Source organism: Ooceraea biroi, chromosome 6 (genome assembly GCF_003672135.1).
Source record: "Ooceraea biroi isolate clonal line C1 chromosome 6, Obir_v5.4, whole genome shotgun sequence".
NCBI lineage: Eukaryota > Metazoa > Arthropoda > Insecta > Hymenoptera > Formicidae > Ooceraea > Ooceraea biroi.
In genome coordinates this window covers 5,554,577-5,582,552 of record NC_039511.1, presented here as the reverse complement: position 1 = coordinate 5,582,552, position 27,976 = coordinate 5,554,577, and the positions used below count along the sequence as shown (strand labels likewise).

Genomic DNA, 27,976 nt, shown 5'->3' with positions numbered 1-27,976 from the left:
CGAGGAAAATGCCACCCCCGATTATTCCCGCTATTACGCACAGTAGATCAATTTAGGTACGCGTTGATTATTTATATGAGCTTACCACGACAACAATGTTACGTATCGACGTAAAGTAGCCTCAGGAACCGCAGAGCGTGATGACATCAAATACATCGAAAATCGATTAAATCGAACTCGTGACTCCGGTTACCCGGGTATGAACTCGGATAACGGATACACACGGCCATCTGGCTATGGAGAATACCCAGGTTTCATATCGACGGTACCATCGTGCGTTAGCATATGACATAATAATTTTGCGAGATAAGCTAGTGGGCTGCGATATTATCTTTCCTAGCCACGAGTTTCAGCTCTTCCGTACCTTTATTGCGCACGGCTTCATCATTCGCACGTTAGTTTTTATTAACCCAAATTCTTTTTTTTTTAATCCAGAAACAGTCAATCTTGATTGGCACAAACATTTCCACCGTTGTGAAATATTGATGCTGTGATAAAAAAAAAGCAGCGAATCGATATTCGTATTTGGAAATGGTACGTGCAATGATACAAATTTAATGAGGAATGATACAAATTTAATAGGAAATAAATAGAAAAGGGAATAATATAGAATTATACATATATTAAATGCCGCTTTGAATAAAACGGTTGTTGCACGGGAAACGGGATTTTCTCTTCACAGTTTTGATTAAATATTTTTCTTCAATTTAGTTGGTGATATTACGAGTCTAATTATCTTCCTGCAACGTCTCATTTGATCTCTCAAAGTAACGCGTTTATGTTACTTTAGCTTCAGCTTTAGAATCGTCGTTACAATTACACGATCGTTACGCCGCGTAATCTGAGAATTAAGCGTTTCTGCTGCTACCGGGGCATGCTGTTCTCGGTGTGTACAACGCCTAATGCCGCCCGTGCCACGTTGCAAAGTCGACCAACTGCAGTCTCTCTATATCGCCTTCTCTGTCGTCCCCTGTTTCTGTCTCTTTATGTATCTCACGTCGCTTCCCTCGCTCTCGCTCTCTCGTAACCGACTGTGGAGAGGTGGAGAAAGAGGGAATGAGAGAAAGAGAGAGAAAGAGACAGCGACGAGAGAGCAGATCTGAAGTGCCGAGAGTGAGAGGCGGCTCTGACCGGTCATTCACTCGGGATGGTCGCGTAAAAACTTGCCGCTCTACCTTCTATACGCCGCTTCTCGCCCGTGTGTACTTTATGCCCGCACGTATCTACGTGCATATTCCTACGGGAGACGGACAGGGAGACAGCAGCAGGAAGAAAGCCGAGGAAGACGGATGCGCGGAGCGGCGCAGCGAGTCGGCTCGCGCTCGCTCGAGTTTTCCGCGGCGCATTTCGCAAATCGTCCCTGTACGCGTTGCGATGTCGCACGAGTCCGGTTGCACGGGCGTTGAGCGCGTTCCGTCGGCGTTTCCCGGCGGCGTTTGATAGAGGGAAAAAAAGGGGAAAAAATGGATACCGTAAGAAGACGGACGGTTACAGCGGCAGCTGTGCATCCGCGAGCGGAAAATGCGCCGTTAGTCCATCAAAGGCCGCAACCGCGATGCAAAGAATTCCAGAGGTTACCACCGCGATTGTTTCTGGTCGCGATTCGCTTTTCTAGAGATCCCAGAAATTTATCTGTCCAGCGGGACGGAAAATACGGACGCGCGGAGAGAAAATATCGTATTTATACGCGAAAGGAAATGCGTTAAGTGACATTTACTTGCACACGCGCACATTGAAAAATGTAACGTTTTCACATAGGTACATAGAAAGCAATTTTTACATGGCGCGTAATTAAGGAAGTCGCCGCCCACCGTGGAACAGTGGAATAGCCGCGCTAATTGCTTTCCCCCGCGATATCGACGTTATTCAGATTAATCAAAGTAACCATCACGTCGGGCAGCAGCGTCGCGACTATTAATTGGGCGGCTTTTTGTTCGTTAGGTAACGGTTGTAATTTGCAGGCGTTATTCGTATTGTCGTTCATTAAATTCACCGGGCACGTATATACCTGCCTACTTTGGGAGGAATCGGTGCACAAGAAGTTTGTCTTCTCGCGTTTCTCCTCCCGCTCCCGATTTACGTTTCCGTAAGTTCCGCCGCGGACCGTAGTACGAACGCCGCCTCATGGCAAGAAAGCATGAAAAGACACGCGGTCGGTTTTTCATCTGCAGCTCGTTATGAAAGATTGACTTCTAAGAATTATAACGAAGACACTTTCATCGAAAGCGAATCTTGTAACAGCGACCGGATGATATCTTTTTTCGTGAGAAAAGATTAATAAACGACGATATTTGAGTAAAAATTGAGATAAAAGAGAGAGAAAAGAGAGGGAAAGAGGAATGCTTAGTTTTACGACAATTCCAACTTTCGAAGCGGATGCTGCGAAACGTGATTTTTAACGACGGGAAGAGATTTCACTCTGTGTGAAAGAACCAAATAAATTGTCAGAGGTCTGCATGACCACCACATGACCTTCCAAAGGCGCCACATTATAATTCCAAGGGAGCGCGTGAAAGACCGGGAACGTTCGGAGACTACAATAAATTTCCGAGTGGGCTACCTGAAAAACTTCCTTTTTTCCTTGGCTAACGACCATGCGAATGACCGTGCAGGCAAACAAAACTCAAAAAAGTTTCCCGAGGGAAAAACGGAAAGTTGAGAAACTTCGAAACGTGTTATGCGGAAATATTAGGTCCGTCGACAAAAGACTCGTCGTATTTGTCGAATAAAGTTGAACACGAAATTACACAGCGTCCAAGTAAATTACTTTTCATTAATCAAAATATAGTTACCCTCAGCTTCTTTACACTTCTGCTGTTTAACAAGAAGTTTTTCGAATCCTTTGAAGAAAAAAGCCAAGTAACTTTATCCGAAACTAAACTTGATACAAAAAGAACAAATCCTTTGTAATAATCTAATGAAAAACGCTCGGAGAATAGGTGAAACTACAATTTGCATTGAGTGCCGTTTGGTCCCGCACCGAGAGAGGGTGCGAGAGGAGGGAGGGCAATTTTAACGAAATTAAAATGATCCGTTCCACCTGTGGCGTTTGCTGCAGTTCTAATGGCTGTTTCATAAAATTTAAAAGTTACAAGTTCGCGACGGTGAGTTACGGTCGCGTCCGTAACAAACTGCGCGAGTCGGAACATTCCCGTTCCCGTAAAACCGTTTAAGTTTTTAAAAGTGTAAGGTCCACCTCTCTCGCAGTTCTGGCACACTTTTATTAGTACAACGAGTAAATTAGTTTTGTAATCCGTAAGGCTATAACTTCGAGCTTGCACTCAGACTACTTGAAAGATTTAACAGTTGACTCTCCGCAGTCGACGCCGGGACAAACTGTTTGACATCGCACTTTTCACACGGATGTCATATTCGCGCGTCATAACAGCACGTATGTGAACGCTGTTGTTCGGTAAATATTTGTTAATAATCAAGTATTTTCGAGTCTTCATTTTCGGTTATCTATCGTCAGTAATTTAATGCCAATATCCAACCACGAACTCGTCTTCAAAGAGGATAAACAAGAAGTTAACATGATTTTTTTCATTGAACCTTTAATTCAAACTTCGCTCTAAAAAAACTCGAGAATTGTATAATTGATAGCTCGAAACCGGGAGCAGACCATACAATGGAATATCCTGTACAATTGTAGTAGATATAGTTGGTCTAATGTCGCGACGAAGAGAATAAAGTACTTAAACAGGTATTATGCTGTAACGCCGGTCTTTTAAAAACTGCAACTAATGATATCGTGCGCATCCTACCAGAAAGAGAGAATGCTATCGACATACTTTAGGGTTTGCGGAGCACGCGGCCATTATTTCACCTGATAATACACAGCGAGGAACGATATTAAATGTTAGTGCCCGTGCGTGTCTCGATTTGGAACGTATCATTTTGCGGGAGGCACAATTCCACCACGCCTTTCCTCGTTCTTTGTGCAACCGTAAATACCCCAGACGGCAATAGCTAGTTGAACTGAATTCCGAGTTTGTATAAATCCCGCGGGAGATATTTCACTCAACCTGACAGTGCGACTTCTTCCCGAGATACGCATCTTGGATGGAACATAATGCATTACCTGTTTGAGGTAGTGACGTGCCCCGATTGTAAAAATCGGAAGTCTTTTTTCTCCGTGTAAACACGTTTTTATTCCTCCGGGATTCGCTATGAAATTCCTTCGTAACTGACATAGATGGCTTTCTTTTCTGCAAATATGAGGGAATCTTTGGATTTAAATGACTTTATTGTATATTTATTTCATTGCGTTTTCCTATTTTTACAAACGGAAATCGTTTACAATAGCACTAAGCTGTACTATTAATAGTAATTAAGTTGTGTATTAATTAGAAAAATGTATTAAAAGTTTACAATAACATTAAACAAAAATTTTAATTATTAAATTCAATTTTTCGGATTTTTATGTAAATTTGAGAAAATATGAAAGTTTATTTATCCTTAAAAATTACCTTACAAACCTTGGATCCAAGAATTTATTAACTTCTTGCTGAAATTAATTTTTTATGAAAGTCGTAATTTTGCTGACTTTTGCGACAAATCAGATAAATGTAATTGCGAGAGTAGCGTGAATTACAGTTAATTCGATGTAAGAACGAGAATGTCTCAACGTGACACAATTTTGTCGCGGCATTTCACGCGTCTGACAATTGCATAATTGTACATATAATGTCATTATGTATACGCTTTAGGATATCTCACACTAAAAATACGCGATAGACCGTTAGGAAAACCGTAGATGGAAAAATTCGTAGTGCGGTGTGTTGAAATACCTACATAACTCACATTTATACGAGCTTTAATTCTTCCCGACGGGAATACGTAACGCACTTCTCTTCTCCTCACCGTAGGGACTGCGGCTGGAGAAATATAGTGAGATATTTTTCGTGCGAGCTGATTTCCAAAGAATATTTTGTCGCAAAATGACATAAATTTCACCTCTGGAGTCTCTCTTCCAGCGCTTTCAATGTTGCAAAGACAGGTAAGAGTCTCTTCGGGACCACAAAACTTTCAGAAATATTTTCACAAGTGCTACTTTGCTCGTAAAATATTCTAATGATCCTTTCCGTTTGTTTTTTCGCGTGAATATAAGGTAATTGCGTGTTTAATGCTCATCGAGGCACGGAGCGTTCCAAGAGAAAGCATCACGTAAAATTGCAAGTGGATTATTGTAAGAAACGCCACTTAGGATATAAACTTGTGCAACCACTTCTCGAATCGTGACCGACTTTCGAGCAAGTTTTCGCAGATTATAAATTGCACGATTTCCGTAGCCAGATCGAAAAAATTTCAACAAGAAGCGGACCAAAGTTGGACGCGTTTCGTACAAATCGAACTTTCAGGAAACACTGTAGCCGACATCAGGTCGTAACATATACAACCGCCACGCCAGCTCGCCTGTCCCTACCGTCCTGTGATAAATCGTCCGCGAAGTTTCCATTTTCATAATCCAAGAGCGATTTGCGGTAGTTTTGCGCGCGTGCATGCTGTGCACGGCGTAATTTACGCGGAAAAATCCAGATGATCGACCGTTAATTTCATTTCGCAGTTTCTCGCAAGTCATGCCGGGATTAAATCACTTGGTAAATGGTGCAAGAAATCCAGTAAGCGAACACCATATATTTCGCCCGCATTCATTGTTAAGAGGAGAGGTAGGACAAATAGAAAAATAATTCAATTGGTGTCGGACTCCAAGAGTCAAAGTCTTCTTAAAATGTCACAGATGAAATGGAAACCTTCATCTTAATTTTAAAGTTTCAACGACTGAAATTGATATTGAGACCTTACGAACTTTTTGCCACTTTTATAACACTTTTTTGATCCGGACGGTGGACAGTATTGATCTTCATATCTCTTTTACTCTGCACAGATATATAATACATGCGCTTGTGAAAGATTGTTAATAATATCTGATACACTTATATATGGTGGCCGTTTCAAATTTCTAAAACCTGCGCGAGGCACTCGATCTGATTTCGAAAACCTATAATTTCCACCGCGAGTTGAACATTTCGAGAAAAACGTGATATCTTAGCTGTCCGAGTATTTTCCGAGTGCTTGCCTTGCGTCCGAATACAATTGGACGTAACGAGACGAGCGGATCGCCAATCTCTCGATCCGCGGATGAAAACATCAAGCCAGCAAGCCGACGTCTCGATATTCTAGATAGCTATGGAGATACGGTCATTTTGCTCCACTCGAGCTCGACCTGGAAACTCTCATACGCGATCGCTTCCATTCGCCCAGGCCGGGCGATGCCCCGTCTTACATTTCGCCGTACCCTTCCTGCTTTCTCCCCCTCGATCGTCGACTTCGCTCGTTGCAGCTGATTGCGGTTCGACCTAACGGAAGCTCGATTCGAGTTAATACCGTCGCGATAATGTCACGACCTCGGTCCCTCCTTCCGAGACGGGAGTAAAAAGATACGCCTATCTTCGCCGCACTCTTTCTGTATATACCTGCTTCTCGCAATCGAAGTCGTTTGGTGCCCTTCCGGTTCCACCCAGGTCCATTCTAATCTGCCGCTACTTACTGCTGGTTTCCTCTTTATCTCCTTTTTTTATCGTTTCTCTCGCTTTGTCTGCCACGTCTCTTTTCCTCTTTTCCTTTTTTTTTGATACGCCACGTTAGACTTTCTATCTTCCTTTCGTGCTATTCACTCTCCTCTCAAACTCCTTTTCTGCCGCGGTGTCCTTTCATTCCTACGCCTCATTCGGACTCCATTCTGGCCGGAACGATCGATTCGTGAAGAAGGGAGAAGTTTTGCCCTCGGCGGAATCACCGGGCGAAGGATCGCAGCGGTGCCGCAGGATTGCCGGAGGCAGCAGTACGGGATAATCCGTGGATGAGAGGATTCACGTCGGCGAGGACGACGTGAACGCTTTTGCGCGGAATGTTAAAAATGTGACGTTGCCGGAGATGACGGCAAATAAAAATGTATTTATACGATGGAACACGGCCCGCGCGAATTCTTTCGATAGCGATGAATCGGATCCTGATCGGCATTCCTGATCGGCGTTTAACAAACGATCCAGGGTACTTACTAATGAACAGACACGAGCGCGAGAGAAATGAAGGGAGCGAATAAGAGACAGGAGAAATTATAATCTCGCTATTAATCCTTTCGCTACGGCAACGTCGATCGAATGGCTGTTATAGAATACGGTAATGTAGACTGCTAGCGTTACGCATCTGAGCAATGCAATCACGTTCTTTGCTCCCATGGTTTTAGCTTATTTTTTATTTAACTTGTCTTTGAGACATCATTTCCCAAGCATAAAAACTATATCTGTTTAAACTTATATTTAGTCTAGAAGCCATTTCTTGAATTATATTTATATATAATTATATATCATCTAGAAGCCAGATGATGATTATCATCGGCGCGTTAGGAGCGAAAGGGCTCGTTTAATCAAGGGCTCTGCCCTTGATGGTTATCGCGAGTTTCCGTTATCGGCTCTATAACTTGCGAATCTATTTTTTAGCCTGCCCTCGGACCGACTCGTCGTATTTATTATCGCAGCTATAATTGCGACGGTTATCTATCATGATGTTCCCGGAAATAAGTCACTCGGTACTACTCAGCCGTGCTATCATCCGCGATAGCGTGGAACGAAGGTCGGTCGGCTGTCACAATTAATCGAGTCTGAGATTTCGCAGCTATCTCGGCGCAGTTCTGAGTATATACCGCGTGCATGTAATGCTGTCAATATATCGAATATACGTGCGCATCTCGCCGACGCGAGACGTACACGTCGAATTTACCATGCCGAAAGTGCATCACGCGTGCAATCGAGCGAGAATCTCCTATTCGCTGCACTCTGGTTTCCACTTCGATCTTCGTGAAGAAATTCTATCGAAAATGTTTTTGAGTAAATTCTTGTGATACATCATTTGTGAGATGCATGATCTCTCGAGGATATTGTTTATTTTGACCATCTGATTTCTATCGCCCAATAAAAGTCTCATCATTGGTGCTGATTTAGTTTCTTTTCTGAATTCCGTATCCGAGTGTTGAGCCGGTACCTTGGAAAATTGGAGGACAATTTCGCTCGCGAGCTCATTATTCCCGAGCATTATTCCCGATGATATCGGGGCGAAGACGTAAAACGTCATAGATCACCGTGAGCTTCGCGGCGCAACGTTAAAAAAGCCTCGCACGTGCAACGTCACCGTCGGCATCGCACCGGTGTCGACTTATTGTCGCGGCACCGGGGGAGGTCGCGTGCCATCCATATATTTCCGCTTAACGCACCATCAAAAGGGGGAGTACGGGGGCAAATTTAATCTATTTATCGCGGCTGCCGGCAATCCCCCTCTCTGCCGCCGTCGGCCCTTTTCTTTTCCGTGTATAGGTGCACTCGGGGCTTTCCAGCAGCTATGCGAACTTCCTCTGACATTCTCCCGCCCTCCACCGGGCTGCCTTCAGCAATCCCTCTTCTCCTCCCCATACTTTCTACGTAGCCACACATAGGGACACATAGACACGTGCGCGTCTCTCTCTCTCCGTGCTTCCCCTTTCGCCTACCCCATGTTACTTCATGGCGGCTTGTAACTACGGGCTTTCCCGCGCCTTCGTGTGCTGCAGGCGGCACAATTAGTGCGCGCCATTAGTCAGCAGCAGCCTTTTCCTCCTACATACAAAATTGTGTCTCGGTAAAGGCGCCTCTGTGTCTACTCAAGGGAAGAGAAAGGGTAGATAATAGGTACGTGCGGGGCAACTCCTCCTCGGGGGTGATGTGCGAGCGAGCGAGCGAGCGAGGCGGGTGTTGGCGTGCTCAAACAAATATTAGCGAGAGTGGAAGAGAGAGAAAATGCTGTAGAAAGAGCACTCCGCTCCGTAACACGGTGACGCTCAAAAGTTACGGCCAAAGTGTCTTCTTTCGTGACGGAACGTGGGATCGTCTTTTGTTATGCAGACCCCGCGCGCGGACCGACGATATCCCGTCGGGGTTGCTGCGTCGGGATATCGTTGTTCGGGTATCGGGTTGACGGGATGTGCTTAAAATTTAATTTCGCCATAGTGGGTCAGCAGCAGTGGCATCGAATTCTTCAGTCGAACTTTGGAGAATTTTTGGAATGTCGGTCTCAATATGCGAGACCTCGTTAGAGTTAAATTACGCCATACGTATGCTCCCTCACGCTAATACGCGCTCGCCAATTATAATGGAATAATGTTACGACCGCAAATTGATTTCCGAAAACTTTTATCTGAATAGTATTTAATACGGGCCGCGCGCGCGTCCTGTCGTACCATAATTTCATTCCGCCATTGCAATTTTAACAATTAAGAGATAAAGGACGGACGCGCGCAGCAATTTTGTTATTTATAGCGCAACCATCTACGTTTAATGATCGTATCTAAATTTGCAATCCGACGCGATACGCAATTATTCTTGGCTGCTGAGCCACGGTCGACGACCCCAACAAAACAAAACGTCAATATCTTTTTATATTAAATAAACGTGGTCGATGTCAAAGGAGAGAAAAAATATAAAAAATCATACACGGGACATTTAATGGGACGAACTTAATGCTACATGAAAAAAAAGTCAGAAGCGTGCAATAAATAACATGCAATAAAATAAGTACGATGCAGAAAATTGTGCGTGGGAAATGACAAGAGGTATGATCGATTGTCTGAGGAAAAAGAGGGATTGAAGTTTTCTTTTTATGCAAAATCATCATCCCTTTCGTACCGTTCGTCCAATATAATAATGCATCTAATTCCATCTACGTAAAATTCTGAAGCGCGACAGTTTACAGAATTCAGACTATCTCGCAAGTGGATGTCGCCAACCGCGGCAGAAATTCCTTGTAAATCGTTGCGTAATGTGCCAACTCTTCGCGCAGAGAAGCGCGAGAAATTTCGGATATGGCGCAAACCAACGTTCGCGTGCAAGTATTATCCAATGACGCGCACAAATGCGCGACTTCTGTTCTCCCAGATACGACACAAAGCTTGTTTTGAAAGTGCATTTGTGGAACCTTTCCGTTTGCGCGTTGGCTCTATTGTGAGCACTGCGAAAGCCCCTCGCCTTTTCCGCGTGTAGGAAATAATAGCTGGTAAAGGCGCCACTATGTCTACCGTTAAGGAAGCGCCGCGAATGGAGGGATAATACGCACATGCACCTTTTTCAAGTCGAGACGACAGGAAAGCCGCGGTATATTTCTCTCGCCGGAGGCGTCCGGAAAAAGAATTCGTACGATCGCACCGATATTATCTGAAAATATAGTCCGCCACATATCCTTGGATTTTTAATACTCCGTCTCCGAATGATCCTCTTCCACTACGCGACGCGGAAATAATGGTCAATTTTATTACCTTCTTTTCATTGCGAAGGGAATAATGGTCGTCATTCATCATGAATCTGTTCGATATTCCTTTCGTCTGCTCGTTAGTGCAATACAACATTTACGTCCTTCGGAATACCGATCGCGATTGCGCAGTCTTAACGTCGTAAGGTGGAGAACTGGGAATTAAAGATGAAAATATGCGCCGAAGAATTCTTCCGACAATGTCGCCATTACGGGAGGTCCAGATGCACCGTAACCCTAATCCGACTTTTGAATAGAGCTTGAAAATCAGCGTCAGCAATAAAGAAACATACTATATACAGACACGCGAGGGCCCTCGAGACTCTCATTTCCGAGATACTGAAATTCCGAAAGATCCATCAGGCAGAAGAGTACTCCCTTTATGATCGCGCATTGTGCAGCGCCGCAAGACGACACCTGCACCATTCATAAAGGCCGGATTACTCAGCTATGCACACGTCGTAAGAGTATTAACTTCGCTTTGCTCGCTACGTGACGCGACACACAGGGTGTCTTCGAAACCACAAAATATTCCTTTAGCCGCAGCTTCCGAGCGCCAAGCTTGGAGATGATCTTTTTCAGCGAAAATCCTGCGAGTGATATCGTTCGCACGTTTCCAATCTTCAGCTGCGTTGCGTAACTCGATAATCAGACATCGTTATAGTCGAAATAAAATTTAGTTACAGTCTACCGGAAGTGTACAATCTTATTATTTCCTCCCGAAACTCGTTTATCCGCTGCTCATCAGAAACCTCGAAGAGATATCGAAGAGATATCGTCTTCGGATCGGCTAAAAAAAAACGAAGAGATGCTTTTGGATACCCTGTAGACTGATTAGCCAAGAACGTATGCCATCACACCGCTTGCTGCAAGTTGGTGCAATTTAATTGTGCGTATGCCAGTCAACCAGTGCGAGCAGCCATGCTCGTTCTCCGGGCCGAGTGTGTGTCGAAATTCTACGCGTGTATGAGCTGGCAGTTTAAACGTTCGTTAGGGAGACATCAAGCGAGCGGATACGAGCGTAGGAGTGCACCCTCTCGCACGCTCTCAAGCATCCCGTGTCAGTCCGCGCGCACGATGTTGGCCGCGTCACAACGCAATGCGAAGTAACGAGTCTCGAGTGCTGCACTCTGAATTCCTCTCTGTACCCGAAGAGGGAAGCAGCTTTGAGCACCTGAAACACTTTTCACAGCGTCCCATTTATGGTTCCTTTTCGCCGGAGTGTCGTGTTTGCTTTTAGAGCCCTCGTCGAACCGCGACGATTGCGTCGGCTCGCGATCCAAACGGGAAGGTTTCGAATGAATTTTCGGTTGATACCCGTTGAAATCCGCATTCGACGTATCCGACGCGAACGAAACCTGATAATCCGCCATGTTACATTCAGTACATTAATGTTGCATTCTGCAGCGCAAATTTGTCCCCACAAACAAAAGATATCCTTTTTTCATATATGCGACGATGCATGATCAAATAATTAACTGACAAGCGCATCCTCGATATCGCTGCAAGCCACAAATGTTTATTGCACAATGGCACAGCTATTCGAATGATACCGGTTAAATGGGAAATCCGTTTTAATATCATTTATGAATGTTGTTTTATTTTGTTTCTTTTTTTTCGAGTTGTAACCTTTATTCTATTGCCCAATTGCGTATCAAAGGAATACATATTTGTAAAAACAGGAATGTATATTTGCAAAAATTATTTATACAAAAACGCTTTTTTGAACTTTATAAACGGAGAACCGTGTGCTGGTATCAATTTCCATTTTGTTTATCAAGAGAGGATTATAACAGCGATAAGTGTGTCATTGATAATGACAACGAATTTGTTTCCGTATTTTCTTTAAGAGAGTATCAATAAACTGCAAAATGCCAAATTATCGCCGACAAGCTATTGTATAACAATGTTCCATTGTCACGCCGAAGGGGTGGTGCCCATGTCCTATTGTTTCCTTTTCTGCAAAGGATTCCAAAGGAAAGCGCCCACTTTCAAGTTTTCCGATATCCACCATATCTTTTTACTCATGTAATCATGAATTTCGAGAAGAGTGAGGATGCTTGGATAGATGGAAGCGATGCGATCAGTCGATGAACGCTCCGATTCAAGGAGGAATCCGATTTCTTCGGTTTAAGAAAAACTGACAATTCACCGTATTATTTACGAATCCTGATCGCGAATCGGATGAATTGTACTCTTCAGTCTCGGCGGTAAATAGAATCATTGATCAAAAGAAAAAAAATAAACGTATCTCGCATCGAAAATTTTTCAGAAGTAGAGAAAACCGTTTTGTTGTGAATAAAATCGTAATTGAATAAAATGAGTTGATTGTATTAGTATTGTATTGTCCTTTGATTGTAATTGTCTCACAAGTGATTTGTCTTACAAATTTTGATGCTCACTCGCGACTTGTCACTCGATATCGACTAACGACTTTCTTGAAAATTTTTCGATCGATTGTACAAACACTCTCAATGTTATTTCTTTATTTTTCTGATTCTTCCCTTACTGAATAATATATTTACAACAAAATAGCGTTTGCATCGATTTCTGACTTTAATACATCCTGCAATATTAGCCAAGACGTCTAAATTTATACACCGTTGTATCTCTTTTTTTATTATAATATTTCCGTCGTTTATTTTAATCGCGCGCGATATTCTACAAATACAGTTTACGTATTTCTCGTTGCTGTAAATCGAAAGTGTTTGGTACTCTTCTTAGAGAAAGGAATTCCTCATTTTTCTGATTTATCGTTAAAAAAAAGGAAACAATTGCGTCTCTTGCAGCGATCCGTTCAATTACGAATTTCTGGAAGCGAAACGGCTCGGGCCGGTTCGGAAAATATGGCGGGGCCACGGCTACTTCGCGTAACAGGCACGAATTCGATTTCTTTCGCGAAATTGAAAAATCGGTCTGTTCCATCGGGCCACTAGTGTGTAGAAATTAAATTAGGAGTATCTTCCTCTCCGTTGGCGGATCGTATCCACCGTCTATTGTTCACCCGTGCAACCCGATTGCATATGTGCATATTCCGGTTTGTGTGCTGTTTCTACCGTATACGATTTAGCAGTATCGCGCTGCAGCAACGTTGCGCATCTGTCTCGCGTATTCGCGGATAGTATCAGTATTTAGTAAAAGACACGCGCGAAAATCTCAAGCCAAAATGGATTTGCTACGCTTGAATAGCTAGATTAGCTGTCGTGATTACGAGCGCACAGAGCAGCGAGAGGAGGTGTCCTTTTTGCGTTACTTTTTATGTATCTGATTGTGTACGCTGTATTGTTGGAGTTTCATGCATTCCTCTCATGCTTCATCAATATTGAAACATTCCATTCACATTACAGTACATGACTGCACGATGCTGCGACGTTGCTTGCATCTATAAATATTGCACATGTTACTGTTACTGCGCCGCAACATAATCCTTGTGCTGCAGCTATTTATAATATATGCAGCAATTATCGCGGTACAGCACGGTTATACGTTGCGATTCATTAATGCTTTAGGGTCAGGAATCGTTTATAATTACTAAAGCGCGGAATAATCTCCGTACTCCATTAATATATCAAAGTTCTCTGCTCAAGTTGCAGCATATAAACTGTTTTGCAGTATATATATGACATTGTTTGGCGACATAAATGATGCACGCACGCAAGTATTTCTAGCATGTCACACTCCTCGTACACGTCATCCATCACGTTTGTTCACAAGCACAATCATAACGCGATTATTACAGTGCAGTCACGTATTGCAGATATTAATATGCGTATACTGTGCAGTAATTTTTGTAAGAAAATCCCGCTTCACCTCGTTTTTCCTCGAAACGTATCGCGTTATGGCATATATAATAATCGGAGATGAATTACTACAAAAATCGTGAGGGGCGAAGGTAATTTGATCACAAAATTGTAAATATATAGTAATGAAAATTAGGAGCGTTGCTATTACGAAAGTTTATGTTGCGGAAAGATAATCGCAAGAGTTCAGCCAGCGAAGGGTAGTTGAAACTTCGCGGAAAGTTCCTAGAGAATTCGCGTGCCTTCACGAGTAAGATTACAAGCTGTTTTACGCGTTGCGTGGAGCATAGTAAACCTCGTATTCTTACCAGAAATTCAGTGACAGTAAAGTCTGCTGCTCTCTGTCATTTGCTTGTAAAATTTGAGTCATGTTGTTGCAGCAAGCTTTGCTGTATGCTGCATGCCACCCACAAGAAATCTTGCTCTGTTATTTGCATCGCGCCGTTGCAATCTACGACGGTTGACGTAAACTTCATTTCTCGTAAATTCCTGCGACATTTTCTCCCTTTTATGCATTAATTGCAGCGACAATTGTTCTTGCTCGGGAATTTTCCTGGAATTATGAGGATTGCCACCATGAATCAGTGTCTCCCAATCTAAACGTGCGGCATCAACACGCGCGAAAAGGGAGCGCATTTATAAGTCATTCGATTAAAAACTAAACTCCGCGCGTTACGATGACGTAAGCGTAAAAGTCGAATTCTCTTTCGGACATGGCTACTTCCACATGCGGAACAGCTACGTGCACAACCAAGTTTCCAAGTTCAAGCGTTCCGAATCGTTATTTCGGGATGCCCGAAGTTTACCTCCAGCTTCTAGTCTTACGTTAGAATTAGAAAAGTTTAATCGAAACTATAGGGTGAGACTCATCGAAAAACTAGCGGAAAACCTTTCGTGGCAGGACGCGTGATGACCATAGCAAATTTAGCCGACGGGGCCGGGCGGCGGTGTCATCCGCCAGCTGCCGACTTCTGCCAGTCGGGAACATTGAAAAAAGTGAATTGTTTTTCGGCCCTCCCTGGGAAGAGGAAAATCAATTCTCAAGGAGTACCATCTCCTCGTCGCAGGAATGAGCCGTTGCTGGCATGTGTGACGTTAGCGCGTCTGATAAATTGAGAAAACTGAGAAGTTTTCGAGAAGCTGGTTATCTTGTTTCAAACATCTTCCAGACTTTCGCGACACCTCAATTCTGCTGCGTCATGCTTGATCTTTTTACAATTTGTTTTTCTTTCGTTGACAAATGAAACCATAGATTTTATCAGCTATAACGAATTAGATAGTAATTTGAAGCGATTGGTCGATCGTGAAATTGGGTAACGGGGATACATTTAGCGCACGATAGAGAAATCGAATTGTGTGAGCGGGGCAAATTATTCCCGAACGCGTCATTATTCAAATTGACCAAATCCTAAAATCTATAATTACACTTGGCCGATTACATTTTTTTAAATATCGTGTACAGATATAGAAATAAAATGGGGTACAAACTTATAATGTATAGAAGTTATTTTTCGAACGCGATCCTAAATGAGCACTCGTGGCACACACTAAATATATATATACTCCGAAAGTCCTTCCTAGATTATTGAAATACGCCAGATTGCATATCGAGCCATTTCACAAGATCGATCCTGCAATTAATATAAGTTAATCGCAGATTCTTAATCAATTCGCGGGTCCTGAATGACTTCTTGCCGCGGTGTCCGGCAGCAAAGGAACCAATTAAGCAGCCGAACAGAATTTCGGGTATGGATGTGATTTAGGAACAGCCGCGTGATATATTCCGGCTTTTTGCTCTAATTAGAATACGTCTCTGCAAATCCCGGCCGCGCCGCGCGTTCTAGGACTACGGTACGGCAGAAACAGCATGGCGAGTTACAACCGACCGAAAACTTTCGACCGCAAAATCGTACTGCATATTCATCGGGTAATACGATTTCGCCAGTTTCGAGCCGGCGCGACGGCAGCCGATTTTACGCTTTAACCCGCGGATAAATTCGACTTTGGAGCATCACGGCGCAATGTGGCGCCGCGGAAACTTCTCACGATTTTTTTGTTTCCTTTGTTCGCGGACTGATTCGAATATTCCGGCTGGATTCTGTCAGCGTAACTTTCAGACGGCTAACAGACGCGAAACGCTAGAACGGAGGAGAAAGGGCGCTTATCCCCCGGTAAACGGGAAGGGAAGATTCGTCCGACACACGGGACGAGGAGCGAGTCTCCTTTATATTCGTTTTTCTACAGAATTAAGTAATCCGCTTTTTGCGATCGATCAAAGTTTCCTTTCAAAGCCGGGAAGTTTTAATTAAAACCGCGTGCCGCGATATCGGACCAGCCTGACGAATCAAAGTATCTGTCACGCGTATTCCTGTGTCCGTTTTCCGGAGCTCGGCTCTCCGTTTCGTCTTTGGGTGCACATCTAGATATGTGATCTGGGTCGAGAAATCGCGAGAGTCCAGGTATACGTACGTCCGAGTAACGCCCTGTATGTTGCGCGGAAAACGCTTACGGTCAGGTAATCCGAAAGTTTTTAACGAAGCAACTTAGATATCCTCCTTAGCCGAAATGCCAAGAAACGAGATACAAGGTAATTCAAGGGTACTGTGCCAAGGAAGTGTGGCGAGGTGCCGTGAAACATTTGTACTTTCGCAGTAAGCAGAATGTACGTGTTTCCAACTGTAGTCTGTTTCGCGCGAGTCAAAGCTGCGAATAAATTCGGCTATAGGCATTAGTCGCAGGTAAAAGTTTCTCGTGGCAGATAGTAGTGTTAGATATTGCCCTCAAGTTGGAGAAAACGACAGGAAGAAGGAAAGACAGAGCGGGAATAAAGTATTCGTGCAAAATGTGTTTTTTCTTCTTTTCGTATTCATAAAACAGAGGATATTCAAAGTTCCCTTCTTACTTATTTTTAGACTAACGTTTCCCGATTTGTTTCTCTTTATTATACGCAGAGTTTCCCGTACCACAGATTCTTTGATTTGATTAAATTAAATTTTTTTCAAGTGGGATATATATATAAGTACATCAATAATTTAACTATTTAAAAATCAATAATTTAATAATTTAATTTAAATAACAGAATACATTCTATGACATTCAGGATATTAAATTTGCGCACAAAACATATACAAAATACATAAAACAAATAACTTTGAAATAACAGATAAAAAGTAACCGTGTGCCGTCGAGAATCAAGTTGCACTCTCTCTCACGCATACGCACGCACACGGTGACGGTTCCCAACCGATTTAACACCATTACAATCAAAACGCAGATGGATTTTGCAAACGCGCAGAGTAACGAACAGCGAGGAAACGGACAATAAATTATATCGCACGTGACGCCCAATAATACATCATTCCACATTCACCGCGTCGAAGTAACTTACATTTGTCCCGTTTGAATTACATTACAAAGTTCGGAATTTATAGGCACCGCTAATACTCGCGAGTCCTCGCCGCACCGCGAGAACCGCCCTCCACCGTTTTCCACGACGTGTATCGCGCTTTATTTACAACTCCACTAATTGTCATTAGCGCGTGAATTTTCCGCGTGATACGCCGAAATGCCGGAATTCCAAAGTTGAACGCGCTTGGCTTCGCAATTTCGCGTTGGCTCCCTCGTTGGAAAAGCCACCGGCGAAAGAAAACTTCTCCACGAAGATGCGGCTTGCCGCACTCGTTTCACCGGGAGAGAGAGAGGCGTGACCAGCCGAAATTATCAAGGAAACTGGAACTTCCCGGTCGACCATGAGACGTCGTAAAGATATAACGCAGCTCCGGGGACGGAGCTGAATAGCTTGTTCAAGGATTTCTGCTTGGCAGTATGCAGCTGCAGCTCCTGTCGTAACCTACCTACCCTGCCCACCTTTCCTGCCTCACCTCTCGCCTTCGCTCTCGTCGTCTCGTTCTTGCCGTTTCGTATATATCCCGTGTCTTTCGACGTTGCCTCGCGGCTACGGTGGTCGGTTTAAACAAGGCGAGAACACACGAGAGCCATGGCGAGCTAATTTTTCAGCGATGCGAATAATAAGGCTCCTATAATTACGATCGCGCTTGACCTTTCCCCGCGACTTTGCGGGGAAAGTTCAACTCTCTTTGCCTCCCTGATTAATTGCGGTTTGCGGAGGAGGGCGTTTCGCGGATTCGTTTATTGTTTATCCTCGTATCGCCGAGGAAGCGTTTGCGATACGAGCGGGGGAGGGGAAGGATATGACTTTGATGCATATCTGAAGCAAGCTGAACGATGTAGATCGAAGACTACGGGGGAGATGTAGCCTTCTTGCCGCGGGGCGGATCGTTATTCGTCAATGCATCTCAATGTGAGGAATAATAATACGGTATGTTAGCCTGCCAGTCTGAATAATAATGCGCGCGCCAGTGGGAAAGAAATAAGCGCAGGTATACGCCGTCATTATTATCGCAGACGTGTTGCCATTGGATTAAAATTCAACCGCACGCGGCAGCATCCCATTTATTCTCATCTCCCGCGCCGAGAGATCGCGAGAGGTAATTCCGAAAGATTTAACATCGCGTTACACTTAATTCTATCGCTTTCAGCTTACGCGATATAAATCATGTCTTAAGGTCTCGGTTTTCACGTTTGAGCGCGACTTTGCATTCTTCTTTGCGGGCCCGCCACTAAATCTGCCGGACGAAGCGGTAATTCGTAAAATTAATGCGATTCGGGGGAATTATTAAATTGAGCCTCCTTTCGCGCGAAACCACGGGCGAATAGCAAGCGCGACAAATCGATACGCGCCCTCTCTCTCTTGTCAGAGCGAGCAAGCGGATTAAGATCGCGCGTTTGAATCGCTCTCGATTTTCATACAAGGGTATTAATCTTCGGCTGACCTCTAATCGGATTTCGTTGTACAAACTCTCGCTGTACTTGGTGTTGTACTTGACGTCAAGTCAATTGAGAGACCTGAGGTAGTAATGTTTGTCCGGTCTTGCCTGTTTCAGAGATTGCAGTGGTCCAGCACCGAGGCGCATCGCCAGCTTTGCTACTTGAAGGGGCGCAACGATGACGAGTGCCAGAACTATGTACGAGTGTTTGGCAGGCAAGGCCCCGATCGCTTCCTCGTTTGCGGCACGAATGCCTACAAGCCGCTCTGCAGACAATTCACGATCAAGGTAAGCTCATGAGTCTTAACTACGAGCGGAATAATTATTAAGCGCGCCTCGAAGCTTTGAAAGGGAAGAGTCTACAGACTTTAAACGAGAAAGGAACGTAACACGCTTTGATGCATGTTTCATACGTGTCATAAAGTCAACGTTTTTAAGGACTGAATTGTCGTAGCTTGAATTATTTGTGGTCTACGAGTTATCTTGATTATCAGTCATCTCTGTAAAGTTTTATTTAAAAATCAAAAATTAAATTCACAATAAATATCTATAGATATTTATTAAGATCGATGTATTGAATTGTAATATTCGTTTTCTTTTAATGTTTTTAATAATGAATATATATTACAACCATTCTACCATGCTGAAAAAAGATTGTGAATCATAAGCAATATCAAGAAAGCATTGACCCCTTAGTGCGTAAGCCCGACTCGGGCAGTACTTTATTTATTATCTTATTTTATATTATCACGATACACAGACTCGTGTTAACTCAAACATGAAAAATAATTACATTAAAGTTATTTATGTGTACACATCTGATGAGATACCAGACAAACAGCTCGTCAGTCGAATGTTTAATTCTGTTTACTCTGTTATCAGTAATTATCCGTAATACCGACAAAAATCGGTAATTACATCGTTTATTAAGGAGTTAATATGTGTCGAAAATAATGTATTTAATAATCTTGAAGCACTGATATGCAATTAAATGTTCGTGAATCCTGGAGATTGAGAATTTTTGCCTATCAGCGCATCGCAACGGAAAAAGTAGACACGTAAAATGCGTGTAACGTATTATCGTATAAAATTACGCGATACACAACAAATGAGCCAGCTAATGTGCGGACAAAGGAACAATCGACTTTGACAGGTAATTTTCTCAGAGGGATTTGAAAACGTAGCGGAATTTAACCGAGCAATTGGTAAAGCACATTTAACCCTTCGTGTTTGTACAATATATACGGGAACGAGATGCCCCGGGGTTGCCGCAATGGCATCGTTATATCCGTAACGGTATTGCCAACGTTTCCTGAAAGTTTCATGCAATTCCGGCGCATGGCTTTCAAATTACATAACGCTTTCGTCGTCTGCATACGTGCCGGACGCCGAAGCTTTATATCGAGTTACGTAACACCGTAAAATAAGGCAGTAACTAATGATTGTGTTTCACGAGACGTTACTTTTGTTTTACAGCCAGCCGAAATCGATAATAGCCAATCGCGGGTTGCGTGCGATTGAATAACGGCGGAATCGCTTAATCTCGTGCACGCTTCCAACCAGATGATCGCCGGGGCGCGATTATCAATCAAGTATCGTCAATTAAGATTTCGCGGTCTTTCTCGCGCTCTCCCACGCTATCCACCGATCTACTCGACTCGACAAGTTTCTCTATAGCAGTTAGCAGTTAGCAGTTAGTAGCAGTTAGTAACCCCAGTTAACTTGAGTTGCGCGTAAACGGGATCGAAAAAGGAAAATGATTAACAGGGAATTTTGCAGGCGGGTGCTCTTGATCGGATCGTAGAATAAAGTTACGGATCGAATAAGTTTCTTTATGCCGCGCTCTCTCCGAAGACCGGCGCCCATATAGAGCGAACGCGGCAAGACGCCGCGGCGCCCTGGCGTCTTAATAATGGCCACGTCGTGGAAACGCGTCGTCATGGCGGCGACGACGACCAAGGTGGGCGGTAGATAGGGCAAAAGGAAAATAGGAAAAATGGCACGGGAGCGTGATTTATCTGCTCGTATATCTTTTTCTTCCCTTTCCCTTTTTTCTCTTTCTCTTTCCTTCTCTCTCTCTCTCTTTCGCTTTTCATCTCTGTCTCTTTCTCCCGATTTCAAACAGATGACAGGGTTGCTGCTGCCTGCAGATCCAGTAACTGACATGAAAGATAATGGCGCATGTGTGTTCGGATACGCTTATCTGCAGTTGGATCGAGCTTATTACGAGAGAATTATGGCATTGTAAAGTAAACGAAACGAGAATAGCTTATTTATCGTTATGCGCACGAGTACATAGAAAAGTGTTACAACCGACAGGTGAATTCAATTATATTGCATAATGAGCTAGACTACTGTAATATTTATTTTTATTTCATTAATTATATTTTATTAATTTATTATATTTATTATATTTATTTCATTAATTATATCGTACGTGTTATTGCTTTAGAATCATCATGCGAAAATATTTAATTACGATTTCCTACGATAATCGCGTCCAATGCCGACGTCAAAAGGAGAGAATTTTTTACTGTAAAATTAAAATTCGAATCTTCTCCTTTGATTCTGAATTTATTGAAAAAATGCTGCAGTGTTCCTATGTGTGTCGATTTTGAATGTGCCAATCCTCAAAATTTGTCGGGATCTTCTGCAGTAATCAGTCGGTGAAGCTTCCAAGTTCTCGAAAGAAGACGTATCGACGAGACTCCGTGAAAGTAACTGGCGTCTTCTCTGGATACCGCAATACCTTATCATTCCGTTACTGTGAGAGGGAATTTATTTACCGGCGTAATGCCTCTCGATCCCTGATGGAAAACTGATGCCCTCACTTCTCACGCGAGATCTAATTCCCGCGTCCACGAAAGCCAGCAATTTTACTTCCGTATTATGCGCCATTAAAAACTCATCCGCTGCAACCGCGTGCACGGCGGCAAATAAATCATACGCAAAGTAGGTCTGATTTTCAGCACAAGTTTTCAGCACGCAAGATTTACGTCATGAGAATTATTGACAAATAAAAAGGAAAGAGTCGAAATGTTCGTCGAAACACATCTCAGCGTGTGTCACGTGTCGTTGGAATTGCCGATTATTTAATCTCGTACAAGAAAATTCAGTCATAAGATAATCGAAAATCACCACCGGAACATACGTGTTCGTTATATGTAATAATAATTTATGAGAATAATTGTGATGAAATCATTAACTGGAATTAACCGTCAGGTTGATCGAATATTTATAAAATGAGGTTTATTTCCATATTTTAATAATTTTCCTCCAGAACTTTTTTCGCATGTGTTTATTACAGTGTTTATAAAATTGCCAATGAGATTTATTTTCAAGATATTTAATCGTTTTTTTTTGTTTTAGAGATTAGTCCGCGTGCATGTACATACATGTACATACGTACAACAAATACGGCGGAGTGGCGAATTTTTCGCTCTCGTATTTTATCCGTCGCGAAACTCTAACCGCCACCTATGTTCGATAACGATAAATCAACGTTCATTCGCGTAGTCGTTAGAAATATCGATCCCATTACTGTCGCGAGCAGCTTTAGCCCGAGCACACTCTCTTTTTCGTTCCTCGACTATTACCCTTTATCGTGCGACGAGATAATTCAAAGCGACTGCTGTAACTCGCTCGGCGAAGTAATTAGTATAACGAGTAAAAGCCGGGAGTCTCTGTTGGTTCGTGCGACACGATCCGTGCTCTTTTAATAACTACTAATCCGCTAAAAAGCGAAACGAACGAAGAACAAACGAGTTATCTCTCGTAATCGAGAGAACCTGCCGCTGATTTATTCAGTCTTTAATGCGGATCTTCAGACTGACACGCAGCTTTTATTCATTAAAATGGAATGAAATGCGAGCGTTTATAGCGTTACACTTATTCTGATGGCGTTCAAGCCGTTTGACTGTATCATACGCTGTTGATCGCACGAATATCACGATTTTCTTTAAAAAAAGAAACATATTAGATAAGAATCGAAATAAAAACAGAACCTCCACATTCTACTTCTAAAAGTGACGAAAACACCATTAAAGTTATGTTTTGAAATTTGTTCTTAAAAATACTCGTCTGTACGAAATTTACTGCATAATTGACAACTAAAAAATGCCATTCATTTTAGGAATAATTCGTAGGAATCATGAGCAGTTCATAATGCATGACAAATATTGTAGAATACCGCGGCATCGATAATCGCTTGACGTCATAATGTTGAAGTCGACGTGGTGTTCTTTCCCCTTTTTTTATAATTATGCGTTGTTTATTCGGCCGAGTCCGCTGACGTTTCAGCAAAAGCGACCAACAGCGCGACGTATGTCAGTTATTTGAATGAAGTACATGCCGCGTGACGAGTGACAGTAAGCCGCACCGGCCGTGCGTCCGTCTCTTTTTTCCGTTTTTCGCTTTGTGGAAATGGAAGCCACGAAGCCGAGGAAGATACTCGATCGATCATGGCGATTCAACATTTTCATTCCGCATTCTATTTCACTAGCTAATCGCTAAAATCCGCGTCACACGCGCACATGTGTATCACGTCGTTGCAACGTATGAGCAAACTTTCCATCATCGCACAATGGTAATATTTCCAAAAAATGTTGGCTCGCAATGAACGCAAAATGTTCGAGACATCTATCGAGTTATCTTTTACCGATTCCCCGAGTAATTCGAAGCCAATCTTTCTTTAACGAAAACTGGATCCATGTAGGATTTTTGATTATGATCTTATGTATATATTTAAAAGAGTTTTCAGATGCATAAATGATAAAGCTTAAGCTTAGCGATTTGCGATCACAACAATCAATTCCCACCAACTCTGTTACAGATTTATACTCTTTTCTCAATCTTATCTTTCAATCACTCGAGTCATCAAACAATATAAATTTAAAATATAAATAAAATATAAATTTATGAATGTAAAACATGCATAAAAAGATGTAGTATATACTATATTATATTATACTTTGTACTATACCGGCGATAACTCCGCAGATACGGCGGCACGCAGGTCAGCTTGCTTTCTCAAAGGATAAATGTATCTCGTGTCCGCACATTAGAATAAAGCACGCGAGACATCGACCTGCGAAAGAAGGGTGATTGCGTTTGCGCCGACTACGATCAAGACGTTATTTCACAAGTATTTTTCTGTGGGAAATGAACATCCGTTGAATTTTCTTCTCGCTATCAAAGTAATCGATCGCTTAATCACCCACTTCTTCCCGTGCAACGACATTAAATTACGAGTGTCCCGATCTCACGGTAGTGTTTTACACCCTCTTGCGATTTATGCTAAATTGCGCAATATTATAGAATTTAGAATTTAAAAATTTACTATAGAATTTAAAAAGCGAAATTCAAAAATAATTTTCCAGTAATTCTTTCCAAGAGAGAAGAATGCGTGAAGAGTTGCTGGCTTTTCCGTAGTTAAATGCATCTCGCGAATCTCGTAGAATGACGATCTGTTAAAACCCAACACTTCCACCTCAACAGAATTTTGCTACTTCTAGTTGGACTGTGGCAATCAAACTTACGAGCAATCAAAATTTGTTTACCTACAGTTGATTCTGTTTTTTGGTATCCTAGATAGCTTTGTGATATTTCAGGTATGTCCTTATAAGTATATCCTTAATTTTATATCGATATGATATCTCTAGATATAAAGTTTCTTCACCTCTACAAGTTTTACATTTTTATATACGTATTAAGTATATGCAAGAGTTTTAGTCTTTTTTCAACGCTTTGGTTTTGTTATTTAAGCTTTAAATAAATTCTCGATTTTTTACATTTTTCGAAGAGTTAGCATCGAAGTCTACAAAATGTTTTATGTCATGATTTAATAATAAACATAACTTCGAAAAAGAATAGTGAACGCGTTGCGCAGTGAAAAGCTATATATTTTTTAGCTGTATAAACTATTTATACTATTCAACAAATCATTTTGGATTTGGACTGAAAAGTTTTTCTGCACGCGACGTATTCACCCAACTTAACGAATTACTACTTATTCCAATCGATACAGCTTTTTAATTGGATAGTACTTTCGAGATGTGAGATACAAAAAACTTTTTCCCAAAACAATTCAAAATTTACCCGAATACCACCTATTTGATTCTATATTGATTCTCTTATCTTTTCCCATTTTTCCTTTCTTTGCTTCTCCTTATCCATCTCACTAAACCATATCTCCTTTCTTCTACCTTTCTTTCTTCGTTTCCTCTATCTTCATTCCTATATTTGCAAAAAATTTTCTTCTTTCCGCCTCCCTGAATCCACTCTCCCTTCCTTTGTCTCATTTCCTCCCAACACTTTATTGCCAATCCGTTTCTCTTTCCTTCTCACAGACTTTTTTCGAACACCACTTCTGTACTCTTCCTCTTAACTTTTGGTTTTGCAGTTCCTGTTTTAGTAGATAACTCAGCATCCTTCCGTCTACTATTCCGTCCACTACTAATACCCATCTAAAGTATCTTCCTTCCAACTTTTCCATCCATTCTCTCTCTTCCTAACTTTATATCCCTAGCCCATCACTGCTCTATTAATTTATCAAATAATCATATTCATCTTCCCCAAAATCTCCTTCAAACTTTTTCTTCCCCATCATCCATACCTTTTTTTATATAATTAGTTACAATCGCAAATAAATTTCAATGTTAAAATATAACATTCTTTTAATAATTCTAATAATTCTATTAATCGCAGCTTACAGTATTCCTGACTATACAGTTCACCCTTGATCTTGTTATTCAAGTCCTTTCAGTCGTATCATTCAATGTTATATTTATAATTACATACAACTCATTCTGGGCAAACGCTTATACTGTAAGTCAAGCTTTCATTCTGCTCGGTCAAATAAACATCTCTGATAAACGAGCTTTTGTTTAAAACGATCCCTTTGAAAATTTATAATGAAGAACGCCAAATAGTTGTGTGTTAACGCAATAGGTAAGAGCTTTAGTTGAACAACTTCAACATATGTGTAACGAGTTAAAAGACAAGAACGAGATTGCTATCATGCAAAAATATGGCAACAACGCAAAACGTTTTACAATCATACTTATATGTAAGACAGCCTCAATGTACAATACAATACTTTCTGGAAAATTGAAAACAGTGATTTATTTGGTTATTTTTCTTTAAACATTCCCAGTTATTCTCGTATGCTACCTGATCAGTTTTAATATGCTGCCGGTTGTGCCGTACTTTCTTGATATTATTCTGCGTTTAAATAAGTCTAATCTCCCGATGCAATTCATCCTGACTGAGTACTTTGTCGATCAAGAAAAATATTTGTATCTAATTTTGCTGCACACTAACGTAGCCTTTAGTATAAGAGGAACTGTATTTGCAGCAATAGGACTGATGCTCTTGTTATACGTAGAGCATGGATGCGGAATATTTCAATTGGCCAGGTGAAGAAGTTGGATATTGAGATGTAAAATTGCAGAAACACGAAAAAATTATGATTCGTAAAATGTACGGTGTCAGCAAATCCTTTTTTTCGCGTGGGAAGACTGTATAATTACAACAGAGAAATTATTTCTATACGCAGTTACCGTCTCGAGAAAGCATTGGGGAGAAATGTGCTGGAAAATGTTAACGTGAAGAAAGAGATGATGCTTTATAGAGAGGTAGTTTATGCTGTAAATATTCACCGCGAAGCAATGGAGTTAGTATTCGTCTAATAATAATATAATTATAATTATTAAAGTATTAAGTGCAAAGATAATTGCGGTGTTTGCTATTAAGTTAAATAACATAAATCGCAATTCTTTTACACCAAGCTAATATAATATAATATAATATTATATTATATTATATTATATTATATTATGTAACATAGAATATTTTCGTTTCCTTGAAGGTTCTCTACATGTTTTATTTCAAATTTTGGAAATTTATTCTTCGGTATAGCTGTGGTTGGTGTAATTTGCATGAGTCTTAATCTTTTTGGAGTGAGTTTACTTACCTTATCCAACTTAAACTTTTTAAAGGACTAACACGATATTTCAAAGTTTATTTAAGAATTTTCTTTCATAATATTCAATATAATTTTTCGTAATCTCGATAACTAAAGTAATAATAATTTGCATGATTATGGAAAATGTTGATTGCGTTATATTTCAGATCTCTCGAACGTTATTACATAAAGAACATTTCATACAACTTGCTAAACATATTATAATTGCATCTATAGTTGTGATATATATATATATATATATATATATATATATATATATATTCTTATCCAATTATTGTGGACAACAAGTTACAGATCATAATAACCACGTATATCTCACGGCGTAAGAACTATTGTACAATGCTTACAATATATAATACATAAAATCTTTTAAGTCTTGGTGTTGAGAGAAATTTGAACGTACTTCTCGTAAAAGCGCGTATACTGACAAAAGTACTGCTACATCTTCTCCGATTATCGATTTGTTGTCTATTATTTCATAGGTACAACGTTTACTGGTACACAGCACCCATACGTGTACAAAAACTGATACTGTTTTTGATAGAAAGGAGCATGAAAAGTTTCAACCTAAAAGTTGTCGGATTATTAGTAGCATCTATATAGTGCTTCGTCTCGGTAAAATTCAACATGTTGCGCGTTAACCATTATCAGTGTAAACCAGATGATATACCCGACATACGTTGCATCGACGATACAATAGCAAACATATCTGGTTTCAGCTAATGAAATCCTACTTCACCGTCATCCATTCCTTGCAATGACATAGAAATGTATCGCAATAGAGTTTGCAATACGATAGGTAAGTGTGTTCGGTATCGTCGTCTCTAACTTCAATTGTTGATTAAAAAGTTTCAGAGAATGTATTTTTATTTCTGTTTGAGTCGTGACATCGCTCATAAAGTACATAGAGAAAGAGAGAGAATTATTAGCTCACTTGCACGTTAAGCCGATTACACCGAAACCATGAGCTATTTTTTTACGTCCAAGTATTACGTTTTATAAATGCCTCT

The 27,976-nt window shown here is 41.4% G+C and overlaps 1 protein-coding gene across 1 annotated transcript in view; it reads left to right on the top strand.

Moving 5' to 3' along the window:
• The window catches only part of LOC105286641 (semaphorin-1A-like), a 152,411-nt gene that overhangs the window by 101,494 nt on the left and 22,941 nt on the right, over positions 1–27,976 (top strand). The window contains exon 5 of the mRNA XM_026970528.1: positions 19,100–19,270. Coding sequence (XP_026826329.1) covers positions 19,100–19,270 — 171 coding nt within the window. The remainder of the gene's footprint in view (positions 1–19,099; positions 19,271–27,976) is intronic.